This window comes from Sprattus sprattus, assembly GCF_963457725.1.
Source record: "Sprattus sprattus genome assembly, chromosome: 12".
Lineage (NCBI taxonomy): Eukaryota > Metazoa > Chordata > Actinopteri > Clupeiformes > Clupeidae > Sprattus > Sprattus sprattus.
The window spans coordinates 24131936-24156490 of record NC_137910.1 but is presented as its reverse complement, the minus strand read 5'-3'; the positions used below and the strand labels follow the sequence as shown (position 1 = coordinate 24156490).

At 42.4% G+C, this 24555-nt stretch overlaps 1 protein-coding gene across 1 annotated transcript; it reads left to right on the top strand.

Annotated features, from left to right (window-relative positions):
* Nucleotides 1–1364: 1364 nt before the first annotated feature.
* On the top strand, nt 1365–24253 carry col9a1b (collagen, type IX, alpha 1b; the record flags this gene model as incomplete). Its single annotated transcript, XM_080849157.1, has 35 exons — nt 1365–1404; nt 1505–1637; nt 1951–2347; nt 3039–3122; nt 3691–3711; nt 4140–4202; nt 4419–4454; nt 4558–4620; nt 6191–6244; nt 6841–6876; nt 7008–7031; nt 7142–7195; nt 8497–8550; nt 9517–9573; nt 9781–9834; nt 10579–10632; nt 11020–11073; nt 11269–11322; nt 11890–11943; nt 12064–12117; nt 12214–12267; nt 12375–12428; nt 13674–13718; nt 14070–14123; nt 14224–14277; nt 14522–14575; nt 15728–15799; nt 16098–16133; nt 16309–16353; nt 16467–16499; nt 16951–17097; nt 17554–17608; nt 21486–21674; nt 21904–21981; nt 24057–24253. The coding sequence occupies 35 exons, from the start codon at nt 1365–1367 to the stop codon at nt 24251–24253; spliced, it is 2607 nt and encodes an 868-aa protein (XP_080705283.1).
* Between the last annotated feature and the right edge of the window lie 302 nt (nt 24254–24555).

The following is a 24555-nucleotide window of genomic DNA, read 5'->3' as shown; positions in this document are numbered from 1 at the left end:
AGTAATAAACAATACATTTAAACTGGGCTTTCTGTATTCATTTGTATTAGGGTAGATGCCTTTCTGCCGCGGATTTGCGCGCGCAGCCTTCAATGTTTGTATACAAAAAGTGATAAGGCCCTGTCCGCGATTCTAATTCCATATCATAAAGACGATATAGTTTGGTTTGACTGAGACACTCTTACGCATTTTCAATAATTAGAATAAGCCAATAGTCCTCCAAAAGAAACCAATGCCATGCACATAAATTACTGGAGAATTTAAACGGTTGTAGACTATCGCTCTGATGTGAAGAAGGGACGTAGGCTAGCCTTACATCCGACGTGGCCCACGCCCCACAATTAGATGAGGAAAACCTTGTGGGGATCATGGACTGAGCCAAGAAAGCGACCAAGGTGAGCAGTTGGTGATGCACTGAGGGAGCAAGGAATCCAATCCTCTGAGAATAGATGACACCAGAAGCCAGCATGTGCGGGATAAGCAGGTAACTAAGATCCCTGACATGAACGCTGAATTGGTCATGTTTTCTAGCAGATATTTCGGCATTACACAATGACGGTATACGCGCTTTTGCTGTAAACTTTTTTGCAAAGTAGTCTATAATTTGGTAGCCTATTAACAGTTTTCATTAGTTTCAATTGCCATTCAGATGACAATGATAATAAAGGTCAGATTAAATATCTTCATATAGCCTAGGCCTATCAAATGTTAATCAGACAGAATATCTTCACATTCATCACAGAGAAAATGCAATTAACTCTGTCGTTTTCAATTTTATTCTTCATTCTCCCCATACTTTTCAAAGCAGAGTTGTTCTCTATCTTTTGTGCAATATGATTCCTCGCTGTATATGTACGGGACTGCACGCACAGCGTAAGTGCATTTATAATTTATATGCGTTCAAATTGTGATCATGATTACTAGCTTCCTGTCTCAATGTTTGCTGTTGTCCTAAGACAAAACTCATGTTGTAGGCTAATTGAAATTAAAATAAAAAGCTATTCAAAATATTTTTCGAAATTAAGATTGTGTCTCAGTAACCAGTTGTGTTTCTACAGGCCTCTTTAAACATCAAGCATACTTAAACTGTTCTCGCAGCTTTAAGAATCGCTGTTTATTTTAGAAGTTGCCCAGCACAGCTCTTCAAACAGAGGTTGATTTTAGTGTGCCCACTGTCAACATGGTCTTCTTGCTCCCCAGCAATCGGGTGTTGACAAAAGCTACCTTGCAATGTAGTTCACACACACACACGCACGCACACACACACTCAAACATAAACACACACACACACACACACCTCAGTGTGTCCTTTCTTTTGTGCAGGGGTGCCTTTCTCCACTGGCAATGTTAACATTGAGCAGATAATGTGTCCCCAAACACAGGTCGGAGAGGCTCAGTTTCCGGGTGAGCCTTTAAGTGCAAACACCACCAACTCTTTATTGTTCGCCTATCTTTACAACAAGTTTGCCAATTTGACGCTTTGGTTTTGTTCTGTTCCTAATAGGATTTTATATGATGTCACAATTTCACATCGCTGAACTGGCAAGACGTGGGACAGTTAGAAAGGTGGTTGGATCTACCCCTCTGCAAAGTGCGTTTAGAATTGGCCCTGAATTCAACTTTCGGATCAACACCAGGTAGGCCAACAACAATCGGTGGAGGTCAAGCAAGCGCAAGGCCACTTCATAGATCCCGAACTTTGATTTTCCTTAGGATGAGTCGACACCTACTGTTCAGTTACGGTACTTGACCCTGTCCATGGTCCTGAAGTTAGACCATCAAAGGGCATTTTATGGAAACACAAAAGAGACATGTCATCCGTTATCTTTGTTTTATTAAAATGAATTAGTATTCGATTGTATTCTTAAGATATGCCTACAACAGTTAACATAGCCTACAACCACACCGAATACTTAATGCCAGTTCTCTCTATTCCCTTCTACATTTCAGATCCGCATATCCTCTGGGCCTACCAGATGAATTTGCATTTCAAGCAGTTTTTCGGATGACCAGTACGACCCTGCACAAAAACTGGAATATATGGCAAATGTTAGACTTAGAAGGAAACGAACAGTTGGCAGTTAATTTGAACGGAGAGCTAATGTCACTGGAATTCGTTTACACAAGCATCGGTAACAGAAGAGAAACAGTCGTGTTCTCTAACCTGCCATTCCTTTTTAATTCACAATGGCACAAGCTCTTCCTGGTGGTTAAAAGGGACTCAGTGACCTTGACCGTGGATTGCATCATTGTCGACACCAAAAATGTGCCAGCAAGAAACAAGGTTAATCTGGATGGCTTCACGCATATTGGAAAACTTAAGGGCCAACCTGCCATCGCGGTTCCGGTGAGCTGAGCTTTTGCTATTTAATATTGGCCTATTATAGGAGTAGGTTACCCATTACGGACAGCATGGTTCATTGCCATTAGGCTACTTGTTGAAATCTAGGCTTAATTCATTTTTAATAGACGTTCCAGTGAACAATTTACAGATCATTCGCCTGATATCCCACTACTAACATAACTGATTGAGTCATGAACAGCCCTCAATTGGGATGTTCTGCGAGCTTTTGGTGAGAAGCAAAACGAGCAGTATATTTTTTCTTTGAATGGAATCCTTTTGCTTGGCTGAACCAGTTTCTACAGGTAAGTGGGAATTGTAACATGGTAGTTCTAGTCGAATGACTGCCCTCTTGACAGACGAGGCCTACAGTCTATCTCCTGCATTCACACTGTTATGGGCTATATATTTCCTGTAGAGATAGTTTTTTTTTCCTGTAAAGATACTTTATTTATGATTCAATTGTTGAGTATCACATAAGTCAGCAACATTTGAATAACAATCATTTGTATCATTTGTTCAACAAGTTATATTCCATACCCTATGTATTTGCAGATACACATTCCTTTATAAGATGCTATGAATAAAATATTCTAAATGATAGCAGCAATCAGTCCACCAGACCTTCCAATGTGGTTAATTGCTCTATTGAGAAATACATTCATTAAACCCATGTTTTTGCGTTTGCCTTCCCCAGTTTGAGTTACAATCCATGCTAATACACTGCGATATTTCGCGCGCTCAAAGAGAGGCATGTAAAAATCTTCCAGTGGAAGCATCGGTAAGATTTCAACTCATAATTCTACAAATATGCTATTTATGATTTGTGATATCATCAATGGATGACATGCTTTATTCTGTCGTGAAGTAACAGGCTTCATGGCATTGTAGCTTCCAAAGCGGCTCACACAAAATGTAACAATAGTCTGCTGTAATACTCAGGCCTTTAGCGAGCCAACTGGTGTAAATTCCACAACTATGGAAGAATTCCCGCTCATCTTTTAAATCAGCCCCATGACTCGTCTTTGTTTTCACCCTCCTACATTCTTTCAGTCCTCCAATCGCTTCCCATTCAAAACCTGTGTCATGAATAAACATGAGTCTTTCGGAGTTATGGTATCTCTTTTCGTTCAGTGTGTTGAAACGGATTTAGTTGGGTCGCTTCGTCAGGGGGTCCGGCAACCCAACTAATTCCAGAAAGCGGAGTTTTTCGCCTCTCTAGACAGACGGAGAGACCATGGCCTGGGCCATAGATTGTCGCGGGCCGCTTTGGGTGCTTTTGTTGGGGATATTTCTGATTTGCTCCGCTCAAGTAAGTTTGTCCTTTCTTTGTTTGCATTCCCTCACAGATTACCGAAGCGGAATTTGAGGTGAGCCACGGCCGTTTTGGTCTTTCTGACTTTTTCTTGCATGTCCAAGGAGTTCGATAGCTTTGCCATGCACACGTTCCTTTCCAGCATGTCATTTTGCAGTTTGCACATGTTCTACCCATCTACCCCGGACGTGTGTTGTAGATGGTGTGGTAGAGTAATCTTTATTTATGACATCCACCTGTGGCAGTTCAGCAGTATTTGAGTTTACATTTTTGTCAAGGCACCTGTATGTTATAATTGCAACAGACAAGAATTTATAGAATGTCAAACGAATAGACTACCTGCTGTAACTATATTAACTTATCAATTGACATAACTTGCTTAAAGAATGTATGCTAATGCTATGTGGTCCACCTGCTTGGGTGAGGGCTTTATTGTGGAACAATGTGAAATGTGAAACATGCAATTTCTTTATCTTTTAATAGAGAAATGGGGGCCCCGCTGGTCCAGCAGGTCCTGCTGGAGTCCCTGGAATTGATGGCATTGCAGTAAGTTCACTTATAACCCTTCTGTAAAATGAATAGCATTTCTCCATCCTTCCTTCTTAAGTTACATAAGCCATGTCCTGTGTGAAGGGAAAGGACACACCCCTTTTTAAAAACTCATCTGATATTACTGGCTTCATAAGAGGAAAGTGTTGCTACTGTTATAATGTTTTGTGTAAGAATATTTATACACTTATATAACAGTACCTTTTATTTTAGGGGGACAGAGGCGATGATGGTGAAGATGGCCCACCTGTGAGCATCACTTCCTACTTCCATATGCTTTCATATTCTATTCAATTGCATTGTACATGTTGGTTCTTTATTAACTGGGTCATTCAAACAATGCTTTTTGTAGGGTCCCAATGGAGATGGGGGTAAAGCAGGCTCTTCAGGACTACCTGGGCTGCCTGGAGCTGATGTGAGTAGTCTGAACATGTGATACTGGTGACTGTTATTCATCTGTATTCCAGCTGCTAGATGGTGCCACTGAGACTGTATAATCCATAATGGCTGACAGTAAACTGTCGGTGCTCATTATGCCAAATTATGTCTCATGTGCGTTTTTGGCCCAAGATGAAAGTTGATGGCCCCCCTCTGTGATACATTGAGGTATACTGTGTTGTGCCACTAGGAGGTTAAAAAAATGCAGTGAATTTTTGGAGGTGGACCTTAAGGTAGAGAATCCTTGAAGAGTTTCCCTTTGTAGACAACAGTCTTTTTGTTTGAGTGGGGAAGGCTGTGGCCTGGACTTAATTAAATGCTGATCCCTGTGAAAATGGAAGCCTGGGTTAGAAAAGCAAGATCACCATGATTCCTCCTCGCAGAGGAAGAGCCCATGCGGGAGCTTGATAGTCTGGCCAGCGTAAGGAAGCAGGCTCGGATCTTCTCATTTGCAAGCATAAATCCATCTATTTTATTCAGTAAATATTTGGTCAGGGCCTGCCATTCGCCTTATGGTTAGTGCAACAAAAGCAAAAAAAAAAAGCAAAAAACCCGTATCCCATATCCCTTTGAATAGTAATACACCATCCCCTTTCCAAGGACCCTTTCTGCCTCTGCAGGATGGTGTTTTGACGTCTGCAGCATTTCTCATTGGGTCCACAATAGGAGTGTGTATCTTGGCTGGACCTTTGGCCAACGAGTCCCTCCTGTTGAGAATCCTCAGGCTGGTGTGGAATGATGGCTGTGAATGGGGGTTTGTTTGAGACACTGGGGAGGAATGCAGCCTGTCTGTCAGCAGCAGTCTCAGTGGTCCAAGGCAGTCTGGTGTTTACTCTGCAGGATCCAAGACCACATGCAAACCTGTTGTATCAGAGCCCTTCATAATTTGTCTCTTTTAATGAAGACCATTGCAAGTCAGAGTCTTTTGACGAAATTGACGAATAAAACCATTTTAAATCTTGCTTTGGAGCTTCTACTACCACTGGCTTACTACAGAATACATTTGACCTATTTTGACATGAACTGTCAGTTTTATGGGTTTAGTCTGGGAGGTGGAGCCTGCGTGTTAATCACACATGCCCCATTCCTCCTTACTCCACCCACGGACAAGCAAAAGAACATGCCAGATCACATGACATGGCCTATAGCTTAAACGTTTTGGGTGTTTTAGGTTTTACAAGCCTGATGGTGGTGATGATGATGATTATTGATTATAAATATAATGATTGTGCCTATTATTAATATTATTGCAATTATTATTATTCACCAGAAGTCACTAGCATTTGTTGACTGATCTCTTATTAGGTATCTAAGCACAAGCTTATACATGAGAAAAAGGTTGTGGAGTTTGCCTGGTGACACTTGCATACAAGCAGGAGAGCATCAGTGAGAATCTAATAACATTACACTCCCAAGCTGATTGCTCTGTCTATTTAACATTTGTTGAAAATGCATGAAAACAAGCATCCGCAGCAGTCTGACCTCACTTGATCCTCGCCTTGTTATGATTAATTAGTTAACACCCTCGTCTCTCTGTTTTCGTTCAGGGATTGACCGGCCCGGTCGGAGACGCCGGACCAGACGGCCCTGCTGGACAGAAGGTGACCGACTAATGAGACGAACTCAGCTTCTTTCTGCCTGAGAGACCCTCAGTGGCAAATGGCCAACCTGTTGTCCGCTGCAGCTCTGCACCGGGGAAATGCACTGTGCACAGCATTTCCTCGTGACAAATAAGCCTTAATCCTGTCTGTGTGCCCCCGTAATCTCCATGGGTAACAGAGCTCTTAGCATCAGCCCTTATTAGGCTAACAACCAGCAGGCCAGTGAGCACTGCGGTGCAGGTGTAGGTGTAAGAGCAGTGACAGAGGTGTGATCTAGCAAGCGCCTGATTAAATTCTCTGTAACAAAATTTGTAGAATCACGTATCACAAAAGGCTTAATCATGTTTATTATTAAGATGTGCTCTGTACAAACAGTGAAAAATCACAAGAGGCTTACGCACTCAGAAAAAGTGTTTCGGTTGCACTGGCATTCGAAAGGCTTTATACTGAGAGGCTTTGATCTTCTGACAGATGTCAGCATTCCAGTGGTAATGCTTTAAATGGGGCAGCAGCGAGGTTCCTCAAAACATGGCTGACTTCTTCTGAGTGAGAGTTGGGGTCAACGGGAAGCTGACCTGCTTTTTGCTCTGTTTCAGGGAGAGCCTGGCAAAAATGGTCCTCGTGGCTCAGCTGTAAGTGCAAACACACATATGTAAATGCATTTGCCTGTCATGTTCTTATTGAAAATGAATAATCTTTCCTTGTCTTGTATATGGTGACTGTATTGCTGTTTTGTAAATTGTTACAATTATGTCATCCACAGGGTATTGGCCCAGATGGATCCTCTGTGAGTATACTGGATCAAAAACTGACGTAATAGGAGAGTTGTTAATGTGTGCACACACACTTGATGGTGCCTTTGTGTTTCTCACTCTCATTCGCCATGCTTGCCAACAGGGACCACCAGGACCAGGAGGCCTTCCTGGTGAATTGGGCAAAGTTGGACCTCCCGTAAGTACCAGTTGTCCAACAGCATCAGAAAAAAAAACACTGCACATGTAAAATGTAACAGACAGCTAATACACTTAGCCTTTAACAGAAATCAGTGTAGTGTAGAACTGCTGGAGCTCTACACAGGTATGCTGGTGACATTTTGGCCTTCTAGTTGACCTGACTTACCCAAAATGGACAACTGGTTTGCGAGCTCAAGGCAAAACTCAGTCCTGAGAGGTACCCTCTTCCTTTATATGGTAGCTAGTTGTGTCAGTCCAGGTGGGCAAAACGGCACACGCCTCCTCCAATACTTGTGACCTCCTTTCACCTTTTAGCCTTTAGCAATGTCAGCTGGTCTTGAAACATTAGCGAATACTCAATGTTGATGTAGATTTCAACTTTATTGGGACTGCACTGACTACTGATTAACTGGAGCAATGGAATGTACAGCTTTGGCCTACTCAAAGACATCCATGTGCTTTGGCAGCTGTAGGCAAAGAAGCACAAAGGTGCAGATCTGACAGAACCCAAGCCTGTGTCTGAGGGAGTGTTTCTGAATGGATTTATTGCCTACTGGAAAAACAGTCAAGTCAAATAAGACGGAAAACGATAGCAAAATATCAACGTCAGCTGCATGAAGAGCCGAAATACTGGAAAGTATTTTAGTAGACATTCCTTTTTTTACCATTTTTCTCTGTAGAGCCATTTACAGTCGCACATTTTGGTGAATGTATTTATGATTGATCTATTAAAATGTGTAATATTCTAGGAAGCCATGGGTTAATGTATTTATGATTGATCTATACAAATGTGTAATACTCTAGGAAGCCATGGGTTAATGTATTTATGATTGATCTATTTAAATGAGTAATACTCTAGGAAGCCATGGGTTAATGTATTTATGATTGATCTATACAAATGTGTAATACTCTAGGAGGCCATGGGTTAATGTATTTATGATTGATCTATACAAATGTGTAATACTCTTGGAAGCCATAGGTTAATGTATTTATGATTGATCTTTACAAATGTGTAATACTCTAGGAAGCCATGGGTTAATGTATTTATGATTGATCTATACAAATGTGTAATACTCTAGGAAGCCATAGGTTAATGTATTTATGATTGATCTATACAAATGTATAATACTCTAGGAAGCCATGGGTTAATGTATTTATGATTGATCTATACAAATGTGTAATACTCTAGGAAGCCATGGGTTAATGTATTTATGATCAATCTATTATAATGTGTAATACTCTAGGGAGCCATGGGTGATTGCATTTATGATTGATTTATTATATTGTGTAATCCCGTAGGGAGCCATGGGTGTGCGAGGGCCTTCAGGACCCAGGGGACCCACCGGAGCCAGAGTGAGTGTTTACACTGTGCCTTGACACCACCTTGAACTTTCACAGATGTCTATGTGTTCTGGGTCTGTCAGAACTGGTGTGCAACAAACAGTGACAACACTGTGTGCATGCTAGTGGTATTTACAATTTACACCTGTATTACCTGTTTGTACAAGTGGTGGTGTCCATAATACTTACTAACCACATAATAAGGGCTGTTTGTAGTCCACATATGACCACAATACATGATGAAAACATTGTCTTTGTTTGTAGGGGGCTGCTGGTGCACAGGGTGGCGCTATGGAAATGGTAAGAACTATGTGATTATTACAAATATCTATGCACATTAAAGAAGATATGATGCAAGAACATGTCATGTTTGAAGTTTATGCTGTTGCTCAAGGCTTACAAGGCAGTGCAGAAGAGCTATGTTGTTAATTATATTGGAATGGAACTCTGATCTTGGATGGTCATCTAAGTGGGTTGTTTTTAATTAAAGTATTTAAACCAGTGGGGGGCATATTGTGAAAGTATTTAGGCGTTCACTAACAATCTTTTTTTAAAGAGAAGTTAAATAGATACATACATTTTAGACATTTTTGTAGACATCCACTTGGTTGGTGCATGGCCAAATGCAGGCAGAGAATAGTTTGATTTTTAAATACAATTTAATCAAGGATGAAGACTATTCATTTGTTAAACCGTAATGCATAATGACGTTGGTTCAGCCAGCTAGGCCTCGCAACTGTGACACATGACAACAGGAATGTGGAGTATTCCAGTAGTCCACTATTCCGTATCTGTTGTGTGTGGATCAGACTTCCTAGTTGTATTCTGCTACAGTTCATCTAACCAAATTGTTGGCAGAATTACAAAATGACAGAATTGGAAAGATTGTTTGCTTTCTTTTTTATGTTGAGGTTGGTAAAACACACATCCCCACTCTCTGTTTTGACTTCATGGCCTGTACTGTTTTCTGTCGTTCAGTGTACCAATGCCTGCCCATCTGGTTCATCTGGCCACCCGGGTCTTCCAGGCATGAAGGTGAGTTCAGAGCGTGATGGTGCACATGTGACACATATCCAGTTGGGATTTGCTATTTATCACGTTAATGTTCTCCAGTACTTTGAAGTAGAGGCCGTACGTACCAGTGTTTCAGGTCTTACTTCTTTACTTGTGTATTTCTGCTGCCCAGAGTGGTCTCTGGTGTTTGTCTACAGTGTGGTTTATCATGCTCTCTTATGTCTACAGGGCCACAAAGGTGGGAAGGGAGAGGCTGGAGAGCCTGGGAAACAAGGACACAAGGTAAGTGCAGCATTAGATATGAGTATGGGACTCAACAGCATTAGGACTGACTCTGTGGCCCCAATGCCACACCCTGCCAAGATCCTGAACTCTCCTGAGCTTTCAAGTAGCACATCTGCTTAAGTCATCATTCATCTTAATGTAAAACATAGAAACGGCATGGGTAATCTGCAAATAGACTGTAGTGTGATGCTTCATATATGGCTGCATCATGTCAGTGGTGATATGTACCAATTGAATTAATTAATCCATTTTCCATTCCATTTCCCCTCATAGAAAAGATCAGATAAAACATTTGCACCATTTGCAATCATAGCCAATTCAGTGGATAAAATAAGAACACATAGACTGTCAGTGGTCCTCTGGCTCCTAAGCAATGAAAATGCTAATTTGACAAACGTACTCTCTCACAGTGTGCAATGGGCAGTTCATATCTGCACAGGGTTCTTTTGATTATATAGACCGATAGTGTAGATGAGATAATTTGCTTTCAGTGCCAAGCTGAACTTCAGTGAGGAGACGATGGTATCCCCTACTCCATATGAATGACTTAATAAGCGATGGCAATCGGTGTCTGTTTATTGGCATGATAAGCAGTCCCTATCTTGGTCATGCGCTTGTGGACGCTAAATGCATTACTCATCACCAAAGAGATAAAGGGGAAATTCTCATGTTCTCACGTCACCGGTTAAGATGGCACCCACTGATAATAAGAGGCTAATGTGTGATTTGTCATTCCCACAGGGAGAAGAGGGAGATCAGGGAGCGTCCGGAGATGTCGGAGCCCAAGGCCCCACGGTGAGGCATCAGGCTGTTTCAACTTTGTTTGATTTTGGACAGATTACAGTCTGTATCAGAATTGGAAATCACTTTGAATCATGAAGTGCCAGATCTCTAATACAAAGAATATGTTACAGATGATGCAGTCAAAGTTTATAGTGGTAAATGGAACCCATGTGCCCATATATTTGACTACTTAGCATTTGAAATACCACCAATATATCAACTACACTGGCATACATATAGTGCATGCAGGGATTCTAATGACACACTTGTTGCCAGATTGGAGCATACTACTAGATACATACCGTCTTCTCCTGAAGGCTCTCCTCAGACTGAAAGGGTAGTGACAAGTAGCAGCAATGGTGGCCTTTAACAGCTGTTGTTGCTCCTGTGCCTCTGCAGGGCCCTCAGGGAATCCGGGGATCTACAGGGATGATGGGCCCCAAAGGTGAACTGGTAAGGAGCGCCACGCCAGCCCCAAAGGCGCCGAGGAACCCCAAGATTTTTTAATCCATAATGATGATGGACAGCGTCTCGTCGCGGATGCTCTTCGGGGCGCAGTGTCATTTGTTTTATTTTGTGTTAGTGCCAGTGCACAGGGACACCATTATCATGGTTTACATTTGTTTTGTTTTTCCCCCCTCCGTGCAGGGAGCTCGAGGCCATGACGGAGATCCGGGTACCCAGGGTGTCATGGGGGCCACAGTAAGTGCTGCGCACCAAATGACCTCCACAGCTCCGTAACTAATCCTGCTGAGCACGGGGTCCAAAGCTCTGCACCAGCCTCTACACTCTGCTTCCTGGCAGAAGACAGAAGAAGTGACAAAATGATCCTTTGAAGCACTCCAGGGCAGTTTCCCCGGATGGGGACTGAGTCGAAGGCCTCGGGCTATATCACATTTGAATCCTTGCGTTCAAAATGAGCCCCCTGTGTCTCAGCCAAAACACTGACATTGTTTTTCAGAATGATAGTGACAGGGCTTTGCTTTATCAGTGCTTTGCCCTGGTGAAACATACTGTAGCAGTACAACATTTACATCAAAACATATTGTTGAGGCCATGTGCTCTTTTGGCCATTGGCTTGAGCCATTGTCACACAGTTGCCATGAGTTTCAGGGCTTTAACAGACAAGCAAGAGCATTTAGAAAACATCTTTATTACATGATATCACACCACGTGTACAATGCAGACACATTTTACATGTATGTGAACTGAAGCGTAAGTTAGATTTACGATGACGTGCATCTACTTACTCTTTTGCTCTCATTATAGGGTGACCAAGGCCAGAGGGGAGTGGTTGGAGAGAGAGGCCCCAAGGGAGATGAAGTAAGACATCAACAAGTGCCATCAAATGACCATACCATACTTGATTGTTATTAATGTGCAGTGGCCTTTGATGGTTTGTTTACCAATCATTTTGCCAATACTATTTTCATTGCACTCCAGGGAGGTCAAGGTTCAAGGGGCATCACTGGTCTTCCAGGACCAAAGGGTGATGGTGTAAGTCTAGAATTATTCACTGTTATTTTTTCAAAATTGTTTATTGTTTTTGCTTGGTCTATGTTCTCCAACAATGACGGTGTTTTTTTGTTCTAGGGTCTACCTGGTGTGGATGGCCGTGAGGGTATACCTGGTATGCCAGGTTCAAAGGTAGGAATCTAATGTATGCACGCGTTAATGCAGATGCTACTCTAAACTTGATGCTGTGGGATGGAGTGCTTTGACATTTCTTCTCCTCCATCTGTCTCATTCTACAGGGCAGCACAGGAAAATCTGGCACTCCTGGTGAGGTTGGACTTCAGGGACTTCCTGTAAGTATGACAGGTGTTCTAGAAACATGGATGGTATACATAAGACACGTGTTGAATGTTTGATTCTAATGCTCAAATGTGTGTTACGTTTGTCTGGGAATTCCCCGCCCCTTCACTGCATTTCATTTGCTCAGTTAGTCTGGCAAACTACTCAATGGAGGTCCACTTCAGTCACGTAATTGGATACTACTTTAACCAATCAGACCAACGATACTATACAACGATACAACGATCGGTAATAAAGCAAACACATCTTTTTTCTGTATGAATTGTTCCAGGGCAAGTTTCTGTTCTATTTTAAAAGAAAACTTGCCTTTTAAATCATCCAAGACAGCCGCTAGAGCAGTTTCGAAGTTTAGCTGTGCTTCTCTCTTTGCCGTCGCTTTTGTTACGTAGTCGTGGATAGTTTAAATCCGCCAATGGCGCGCCAGGTAGCCAATAGCCAGTTTGTGATTGGCTCCAAGGATCCTTACAATGCTGAACTAAGTTTGTTTAGCTGCTTCGCCAAACCGAGTCTGAAGGCAAAATCAAATTGTCCCGAAGAAGAGGGACCGGACTTCCCAGACTAGTGTTACGTCACTCTTAACTAAAACTATGGTTGTAAGATTGTACCCATCACTGTCTTCCAAAACAGCATAATTTATGCATATGAATATAACTTTCCATTATCACTATAAACCATTGGGATACTGAAATGCAATCAGAAATGAGAGTAGTTGGTCAGTTCATTTGGCAGACTGTTTTTTCATATGCCATAATAGTTCATGAAAACACAAGCCAAACCTCTAGCCTTAAAGAAGAGCTCATGAAACCTTTTTTTTTTTTTTGTCACAAAACAGTCTGTCCTTAAATGACTCTAATTTATTCAGTAAACACTCATCATTGCAGTGTGCAGCAATTAACAGCAACTTCTGAAAAAAACATAAGGCATTTAAGCTCACAAGTGGTAAGCGGTGGTGGTTTCTGAGTGGGGTTTGCTGGAGGGTATGAAATATACAGTCACCCTCTGAGTAGTGTGCACGGAAGTGTCTCTGAGAGTCTTCTGTTTGTGTGGAAAGTGAAGCTGTGAACTTTTCGCCTGCACCCAGGTGCGATGGCTGCCTTCAAAGGCTGATTTTTAGGCGTCCTCAAAGAGGCCTGCTTTGATCTCAGAGAAGTGGTGGGTGTGATGCTGCTAAACAATGCTGTGTGCAAGTGGGCAGGAAACTGTTGAGCTCGAGCTGTTTGTTGTTTCCTCCTCTGTAGGGTTTACCAGGTGTACCAGGACCCAAGGGCATGGGTGGAGAGAAGGTGAGTGTTGTACTGTAAGATGTTTAATGACTCAAACCAACGTCTAATGGTTTGCATCCTGCATTGGTTGGTACGGGGGTGGGCATCATGTTATACTTTACTTCTGCTGTGTCAAAAAACTGTTGATGGGCTGTAGAACTTAGTTTTAAAGTTATTCTTCATTGCTTGCCATGTTAAGGAAGGTTGATATTAAGTTCATGACCTCTCTATTAGCATTAATTGTATTTCCGTATACCCTTATTTGCTTAACATTAACACAGACACAAATATCGGTTTTCTTCAGGTAGCCTGTTCACCATCCAAATCATTCTAAAAACTGAAAACTGAAAATGACGATTGCTTTTATTGTAGGGCGGTGCTGGGGATCCTGGCCTCCTTGGAACAATGGGCTCTGCAGGCAAATCTGTAAGTTGATAAGCTCCCTCTGTTCATCTGTCAGCAATAACGGCACACTTTAGGTGTTCAAGCGTCATTATGCTGCCTTTGTCTCTTTTTCTCATTCCAGGGCGAGCGAGGAGAACAAGGAGAGATCGGCCCGCTTGGACCTATTGGAATGCCAGTATGTTTTACTTTCATTTCCTGCTCAAAATGTTATCATTTAATTACATTTCCACGCCCCTCTGGCACCTGTTTGAGGAAACAGCTGTCGTGATAGAAACGTTGCTATTCCTATTCTGGTCGTCTCTCTCCCTCACTGTGCATCTGTGTGTGTGTGTGTGTGTGTGTGTGTGTGTGTGTGTGTGTGTGTGTGTGTGTGTGTGTGTGTCTGTGTGTGTGTGTGTGTGTGTGTGTGTGTCACGCAGGGTGATGGTGGAGAGCAGGGACCTGATGGGCCAGCTGGAAAACCAGGTGCTAGAGTAAGTGACAACAAACGTGTATCTCTGTGTGTGTGTGTGTGTGTGTGTGTGTGTGTGTGTGTGTGTGTGTGTGTGTGTGTGAGTGTGTGTGTGTGTGTTAGACAGATGCTGACAAATTACATGAACACCTTGAAAATGAAGGTATAAAAAACTAAATCACACATCAACACATCAGGAATAATGAATGTTCTGTTGCTTTTTTCTCCCCTCTTTCATGATTGTCAGTCTACATGGTGTTTACACCTCCATGTTGTGCCTGCCTGATAATGCATGCAATCCAGAAAAATGGCTAATTATTGCAGTTTAGTATATATGCCACTGTGTATATGCGGGTATGAATACTTTACCTGCAGCATTTTCTTGACTCTGAAAGCAACAATAAAATAATGAGTTTCAACAGTGAAACCAGTTGATTTGGAAAGGCTCCTGTCCCTTTATCATCAGTAGGCTCAAACAGAGAGACAGTGTGTGCCCAAAATGATGGCTGACTGTTATCAGAGGATGACAATTCATTCTAGTACATGAAAGCCACATCTTTCAAAAGATAGGAGCCATCAAGTAAAAATGACTGAGGTGAGAAGATTGACAGAGACTAAAACAAAACTGGGGTAGGATAAAGAAGAATGAAAGATAGAGAGTAAGCCCAGACAGATGGAGGGGAGGGGAGAGCAGCCACAGGAATACTCTGATGGAGGTAGGAGCCCGGGCTGGTCAAACAGAAATTCCCTTGAGAATAGGGCTGAATGGGATCCCATGGAAGGGCTATTTTCACAGTAAGGGGAGAGTTTTTTTCTGTGAGGCAGCTTCTCTCAAAGAACCCTCTGTTTCTCTGGCATTCCACACACAGCCAAGCAGAGATCAAAGGTACACACAGTGAGATGAGATGAGACACACACACACACACACACTCTCTCTGTCACACACTCACATACACTCTCACACACACACACTAGGCTGAGAAGGTAAAGATGAATAAAAGATGGACAGAAAAAGAAGGAAAAAAAGAGAAAAACAATGGCTTGAATTAGATTTTTTTTGTAAAGGTGCATACGGTGGAGTCCTTTAGAGAAAGTCCATGGACAGCTTACTAGAATTTCCTGCTGTTGCTCTGTTGCTTATTGGAGATATCCATTTCCCTCCACTGAACTTTAGGGGCCCAAAGGTGATCTCGGCTTGCCTGGCCTTCCTGGACCCTCTGGCCTCCCTGGAGTGAAGGGCGACAGAGTAAGACAAAGCCTTGATTCTTCCCCTACTCTAGCTTTGTGCCTGCCAGGCTTTTCATCTACAGCTTAATAAAAAGTTTATTAAGATAATTGAGGAAATGTGGTAGCTAAGTATGTGTTCATAGTTAGCTACACCTTATACCTCCCAGTATAGTGCTCTAGTTCCCCCTAGTATCAAAATATAATTTTGAAAATTGTTGTTTTTTTAAATAACCACCAGCTTTGGGTTTTCTCCCACTTGCACAAGAGTCATGTGAATGTTTGTTTCATTAACCTTAGTTAACTTGCCGTTCTTACAGGGTGATGGTGGTGACATTGGCCCGAAGGGAGAGCAGGTATGAAGTTGTACTGTTTTTCTCAAAAATAGTAGAAAATGCTTCATTGTTGCAGTGCTGATGGACTAGGAGCTACAGTAAATGCAAGAAGACCAAAGTCCGTGGTCTGAACAGATAATCTGCTGCCCCTCTAGTGTGCTAAATTAAGTGACATTTTCCCAAATCTCTCTTCCAGGGACAACAAGGTGCAGAGGGAACCCCTGGAGACAAAGGAGAACTTGTAAGTAGCTTTGTCTCAGTTCTGTGGATTAAATACACTGGAGATGTACATTTGACTGGAATATTCTCACCTCTATCTGCCTCTAAACTGGTTCTATTTTGCTTCGATTACAGGGAGATCAAGGGGAACTAGGACCTAAAGGAGCGGTAAGTTTCACAAATCTGGATTGATTCATTTCATTTCTGACTAGTCTTAATTGTGTAATACAAGCCGGTCATGTCTCCCAGACCTTCCCACACTGTTGTACAACAACACACCATTAGAGAGCATCATTAAGTAATGTCAACAATATCTCAGTCTCAAACCTCACACTTATAAATGAATTTGCCTCTAATCAATTTCTTTCTTTCATCTTATGATCTGTAACACTGGCATGGCTTCTGTCTTTTTACTCCTCTCTGTCTCTGCTTCTGTTTGGACTGAACTTCTCCTCACCCTAAATCGTGCTGACGGGAGGCTTGATTGAGTTCTCACAATCTCGGCTCGTTGCTTGCCAATCCTGTCATAGGTTGTGCTGTGTGGCTGCAGGCACTAGTTTTGTGGAAAGACACAAGAAGCAATCAGACAAAACGAGATTCCTATTGACTGTCATTGCAGGAAGGAAACCCAGGAGAGCCAGGAAACCGGGGTGCGGAGGGTTCCCGCGGCCAGCCTGGCATCCAGGGGCCTGCTGGAACGCCAGGACCACGCGGCATGCAGGGCAACAGGGGGGCACCAGGACCTCGTGGCACCCAGGGGCCAGCGGTAAGTGCCACATTGGTTTCAGCAACATAGACGGCAGGCAAACTTCTCACTTAGCTAGTTTACCATGTAAGTAAACAGACATGAAAGATAAACCTCTGTATGGTGTATGGTGTAAACCATGTGTAAACAAAGCAAACCACATTTCCCTAATGTTTATAGTGCTACAGAGTTTGGGCTTTTGCTTAATGTTATTCATTTCCAAATCTATTTGTAAACTCTACAGTTTCATAAACACAGCGCACATTACTAAACCCAGGCATGAATACATGTATGCACTGTAAGAATCAGCCACTGAGAATTGCAGCCCGAGAGATGTGATTTTCCAGACAGTAAAAACTTGACGCGTTGCAAAAGCACGCGTTTCATCAACTTAGCCGAGGTCTGACTGGATGCTGCGGAAAGAGAATTTCATTAACATTTGCTAATTATGTGTTGCAATGTTCCTTCTGCTTGCAGGGCAAAGAGCCGAGCGATCAACAAATCCGACAAGTCTGCATGAGAGTCATGCAGGGTAAGGCTCAGATCTCCATGACAAACAATGCGTGGCAATTTCCTTAATGATTGCCCCCATTTGATGTCTCTCCCCTCAGTACCTCACAGCACACACTCATTTGAACACTGACAGCCACATCGTTAGGTCTCTATTGATTTAAGACAATCAGTCGCCAATCAGAAGGGAAGGACGAGATAAAGAACTTGTATCTTGCTCTTGTTCATTTGGAAGATGAGAGTGCCGACCTGATGTCCGGTTCGATCTTCAAAAACACTTTTTAAACATTTTCCTGATAGAGTTGCGTTCTCAGCCCTGCTTCTCTCCCCTGTGCTTCCCCACCACTTTTTCATGACTTTTTCATAGGCGCTCTCCTGAAAAATTAATTTGGCCTTAGCAGAGTTGCAACTTCTTTGGCTTGGAGTAAAAAGTCTCTGCCTCTAAAAAAAAAAAAAAAAAGAGTCAAACCAAATTCATCCAAGCGTTCACGACATTCATTTACATTGAGACACTTAGAAGTGAACCTCAATGACAGGCTGTGCAGCATAGTGTTGTGGAACAACCAGGGGTCTTATTGGATTAATTAGAGCATGAATTGCTTTATTTTAGTGTAATTAGAAATGATGAACAAACACTGTGTAGACGGTCAGGACTTTCTTTAAGGGGGGAGCCAATGATCAAACACTAGCTAAGAAAAGCTCATTTAGCGTGGCTTATTGCTGCTGTTTCACTGGACAAGCAGTGTTTACATTTATTTTCAAGTACATTTTCAGGTTCAACATTTATTCATTTCATAGACAATTTGTATACATTTATACGTCTGAAAAACGGTTGATATTCAAGGTGGTGTGGAAGTAAAAGTAGATTACCATTGAAGACACAGTTATAAAAGGCACTGAGGAGAGGTGCCACAATATTTAGTTTCGATTCAATCTTTCACAAGTGCCATCTAAATAATGTATGGGGAAAAAGACATCTGTTCACAGGGAGTACAGGGGAAAGATTATAAGATTATTTTGTATTTGTTTTGACTTTTGAAGTATGGTAAGTTGAGCAGTTGTGGAGGTGGGTTTTCAAGTGATTTTTGAACACAGAGAGGGATTGTGATTATCAAATGGAGTTAAACATCTTATTCTATGTACGCCATTGGATCATAATAACCCTATCTTTTTTCAGATAACTCATCTCTGCCAACATAATACATTTGGTTATGATCTCAATGATTATAGACATGAATATGATAGACCAACTGTGCCACTGAAACCTCCAGTCATATTTATAAGTTAATATAATATATATTTATATTATTTGATATTATAATTTATATTATTATACATATGTATAGAGTTGAATCTGATGCTGAATGTCCTCTCTAAAAGAAAAAAAACTAAAATGTTTTTGTAAGTAGACATGATTCCTTTAGTATCAGCTCAAATTTTTTATCAATGGTTCTCTGAACTCAAAAGATGTTTTCCCCCAGATGATCTTTATTGTTGAGTGTCAGAAAATAACTAGGTACAGCTATGTAGTCACTTTGAATTGTGTAGTATGCAGTTACTTGTTCAGCTGATGAGGGACCTCTGCCTGTTACAAACCGGTTTTCAAATACTACATTGGAACTTCTTGTGCGTGTGTTAACAGGAGTATAGGCTTGGGATTGATGCCTTTTTCATGCATCAGTAATCAGAATCCTTTCCCGATGATTTTTGATATATATTGGCATTTTCTCAGATAAAAATAAATAGTCATCTTCGCTACAACAGACCCTTTAGGCTCACTCAAGATGTATCAACCTGCCTATTTGTGAAGGAACTGTCAGGTCAGGTCAAGTAATAAGCTTATGATTTCAGCAAATTAAAAAAGTAGGCACATTGAGGGAAAATAAGATTCCCACAGGAGATAGTTTGTGTAGCCTAGATAGAACAATAGCCAATGCTTGTGTTAAACTTAATGAAAACGATATGAAAACGTTATTAAGGGCCAACATAAAATCGATCTAATCTTAACTAAACATGATCATGTTACTCATTCCGACTTGTCAAGACTGTTGCAGGCTGCATCACATGGTCTTACAAGGCATATATCGGATATAATATGCTGGTATCTTCATAAATATGTATCAACACAGCTTTCGTAAAGTGTGAGCGATAGGGTAGCCGACTTTAAAGGTGCAGTATTTTGCATTTTGGGTGATCTGTTAGCAGAAATTGAATATAGAATTTATAATCATGTATCATTAGTGTCTTATCATCATTGTGATTTTTGTTTGCTTAGTATGCACTCTTTGTATCTACATATGGAGCGGGTCCTTGTCCGTCATGTTGTGCCTCCATGTTTCTACAGTGGACCAAAACAGACAAACCAATACACTGGCACTAGAGAGGGCCTTGCACGTTTTTATAGCACCCGCCAGCCCCCTTAGCTTCTTATACATGCTTGGAAAGGGAGAAGTATTCAGTTGGTTGCGATCTGCAGCCTCACCGCTAGATGCCACTAAATTCTACATACTGTGCCTTAAAACCCCGGTTTCATGTCCTCCAGCATGTTTCGGAACATAGGACATATATGACAGATGACTCCAAGGGTTGCTTCTGGTGCCCTTTCCCCAAAACTCTCTGTTTATTTATGTGTATGTTTATCCGCCATAACGTTAGCTTAGTTTACTCACAAGAAACATCCAGCAGCAGCACAAAAGTAGGGGTGAGAGAAGTGAGCAAGGTAATAACTAAAGAAGGCCCCCTTGTGGTATCTGAGAGCTATTGTTCCAGACTACAATGGAAGGCCAACTGAGGTGCAATGCACACGAAGTCTAAGGCCTCCGAATCGGATTTACTTTTCACACCAATCGAATCTTTTAATTTCGTACATACGGAGGCTGGCAACGACAGATTTGCGTAAACACGGAGGCAGCAGATTGTGGTGAACCGACTGTAGTACATACCTCACGCCTGTGGGTGGCGCTTTAGCGCTTTATTTACACAACTGAAAAAACGTGAAAAACCTAGAAGAAGAGACTCAAAAGCACAAGGTAAAGGAAGCAGCAAACGGATAAACAAATTACACAAGACATTCAAGCTCCAATTAACAACATTACATTATGATGGTTAATAAAATCAGTGGTCAGACTAAAGGATATGCGAAAATGAATTCTTTTTTCTATTGATAATAAAGAGTTTGGAACAGTAACATGACATGTCTGTCATCCCATCTCCCATGATGCATTGCTCCGAGCATTTTACATACATTTATGAATAAAAAAGCAAATTAAATCGCTGGCCAATTTATATTTGTGGTCATGAAAGTTATGTTACGTCTGAATAAGAAGAATTAGATCAAGATAGGGGGCTAATCAAAAATCAGAAGACTGGGTTAATGTTAGTGAATTCGAGGCCCACCATGAGTGAGATTTTGAGGGAGAACAAGTTATTTATATATACTGGTTGGAGATGGCGGAAAAGATCACGTGGGGCAGTGACGTCATGAGGTTGCGTGAAACCGTGCAGACGAACACCAGCCCCCGTACCGATTCAAATCTACTCACTTTCTACCCCGGACTGCGATCGTTGCAGAAACGAGGTGCGGATAGAGAGTGTTCGTATGGATGATAGGGCTATCTGTATTAGCTATCCGTATCAGTTTGACAAACTAGGCTCCATGTAAACGACACTTGAGCGAATGGGGAAGCACACCTATAAGGGGTCTAATTTAAATGTTGACTAATTTTCGATCAATAACCGATATCTATATCAATCTTTTAGGACATTCAAACATGAGTAAATTACACTTTACTTACAGGAGTGCACTACAATAACTCTGTGTTGTGTTTATATCAGTACATTGTCATTATGTTGTTTACACAACACTTACTTATCCTGTCATTGCCTTTTCCAACCTTTAGAGCAGTTGGCACAGTTGGCAGCCAGTCTTAGGAGGCCGGAGTCAGGAGCAGCAGGCCTTCCTGGTCGTCCAGGACCTCCAGGGCCTCAGGGTCCCACAGGAGACAGTGGCTTCCCTGGGCAGGCAGGAGCAAGAGGCCTCCCAGGCTTGAAAGGACCTCCAGGAATTTTCGGACGCAAAGGAGCCAAAGGTTGGACTCTTCCGCTACATGTGATCTGCTGTCAACATCTCGTGTGATTGAACTGTTGAAAATGGGGTTAACAGGGGCGTAATAAGGAAACTGGATATCTGATAATCCAATCTCTATGACGTAAAGAACTAAAATTACAGTTTTTACTCTCCCTTCATGCAACTTGCCTTTAACGCAAGGAAGGCCTCTGGAGAGACAGCTGGGCTCTAATCATTTCTGTCTGGTTTAGGTGAGATGGGCGACAGGGGTGACCGAGGACCCACAGCACGAGGACCCAAAGGCATTCCAGGACCTCCTGGTCTACCAGGTGAGACGCCATATGTACACACTCTATCAAATGAACAGACATGCTCCGTCTGTCACAGTCATGTAGCTTTGACCATCACATAGTGAAGTTGACATTTGTACGGAGTTCATTTGTTGTGTCAGTTAACCTTTTGATATACTTCTGTGGAGACTTCACTGACATTTTCCTGAGGTACACGTACATGTCTCGGGCTGACAGTGGAAAAGAAAAGGCTTTACGGGGGGGATTGGGGGGGTTCAGTGTCTTACTGACGTGTTGCCCACTGGGTCTGTGCAAGTCATGTATTTCTTGTCCTACCCTTCCACGCCAAAACAGAGACAGTAGGTTGACATTAAAAAGTACTGACATTGAAAAAAGACTTGCAGTATTTAAAAAACTGCACTAAAAAAGGTCGACATGAAGAAACGAAGACGGTTCACACAAAAAAAACATCCTTTTTTTTGCCCAAAGCTTATTTCAATACAGGTATGTTTTACTTGTATTATTTTAAAGTGCTGATTCAGTAGCCTGGATACCAGCCCAAACCCCGCCCACAAAATGTTTGGTCAGGGAGATTTGGTCTGGCTTTGAGCTAGTTGGGAGAGAGTTTCATCGGTCGGATAAAGCCGTACCAATCAAATTGTCAGGGCGGGCTTTATACGATGATGGACAGATGACCAACCAACGCTTGAGTTGATTTGATAGATAGATCATAACTCGAACCAAGATGGCGGCGTCTCGGGACCTTAGTGGGACATATTTTATGTGATTTAAGCTATCTACACGACTTTTTCATTGACTCGGTTAGTTGTGTGCAACACGAATGTTGCTGAGGATTGTAGGTCTTAACTGAAGCGCTCTGGACCATTATTGATAGGTTATTGCTAACGCTTAGACAAAAAATACATTGAAACACATAGTAGCTAGCTAGCCTTTCTGCTAATTTGTAACGTGAGCAGACATATCTCAACAGATATTGACAGCGCATTCATTTTGAAAGAGGAACAGAGAAACGCGATCAAGGCATTTGTCGATCGAAAAGATGTTTTTGCCGTCCTTCCTACGGGATCAGGTTAAAGTTTTAATGTATCAGATGGTCATACTACATTGCTCTGATTGGTTCTAGGTATCCAATTGAGCGAAGATGCATTTTTTCCCCCTGGTTCGTTGAAACACGGCCCATAATCACAGCCCAATAGTTCAGTATCAGACTCATTTTCTGACTAGAATTATGAGTATGACATCGTCAGGCTACCGATTTAGAGTTTTTCAATAGCAAACTTAAAGTCTCTGTTTCAGCTCCATACATTCAGCTTGGCTTCATAGAGCCGGTGAGTGAAGCAATACAATGGCAATGGCCTCAGGAGGAGAGCTTTAATCGTTTGGGGAGGATGGTGCCGCGGCGTATAGATAAAGGAAATGAGAACCATAAGTGGAACAGAGAATGTGCAGCACTGCATGTAATTCAGGGTTATTACTGCCAGTCAGGGGTGGAAGGTGTGTGTGTGTGTGTGTGTGGGGGGGGGGGGGGGGGGGAGTAAGTAGCGAGCGGTGTATATTCCCCAAGTATGTCTCAAATGTGAAGGGACGGGCACACATTATGGGCGGATCCAATGGAGCGGCCGGGGGTGAGTGGCGAATCTGCCACGACTCATTTATCCGACCTTCCCCGCCACGCCAGACCATGCTACGCCACGCCAGGTAGCCTTCATTTCCAGTTAATGTCCAGCTGGGGAACCAGTGTGGGCGGAGGGCAGGTTAAATCTGGGGATGGCATTGACGGCTGCCGCCAGAAGAAGCTATTTATATGCTTTTAGCTGAGGTGCCCCCCATCCCCCCCATCCTCTCTGCTGCAGTGAAATTATATGATTATTTTTACATTTTAAAGCCTGTTAATTGTTATAAGGGGATGTCTGTCATCCAAATTATATTAGAGGTCAATATTGATTTGTGTGAAATACATTTGTTTTAAGACCTCTTGGTTTGTAATCTGTGTGCTGTTCTCAGCCTGTGTGTGTGAGAGAGAGAGAGAGAGAGAGAGAGAGAGAGAGAGAGGGAGAGTGCACATCTCACCTGTGCCTTATTCCCAATTTCAGGTGAGCCAGGGAAGCCTGGCTATGGCAGGGATGGCCGTGACGGTGCCAGAGGCCCACCTGGTCTCCACGGCCAGACGGGTGTCCCTGGGCCTCCTGGTCCCGCTGGCCCTAATGGCTACTGTGACCCTTCTGCCTGCAACCTCCCAGCCGGGTCGGCCGTCCTGGACACCAATGTGAAAGGGCCAAACGATAACTAAGCCACCAGGGAGCGGCGGCAGGGGCTGAAGCCGAGAAGGAGAGACTAATGGAGAACTCTCCGAGGAAGCACACAACATTCTCACGGCGTGTGTCTGAAAGCCACCAAATGAGAATGAGACTGCATAGCCTGTTAGTGTCTGTACACCAGTGTGAGAATGTTCTGTGCTAGCCAGGGCCTGGAAACACCACCCGGAGAGCTCCATTTCATTTGTCGAGACATCATCAGAGTCAGCTTGTTCAAATTTCTGATTTGAAATGTGGTCATTATTGTGTTTTATGTATTTTTTTTTTTTTTCACACT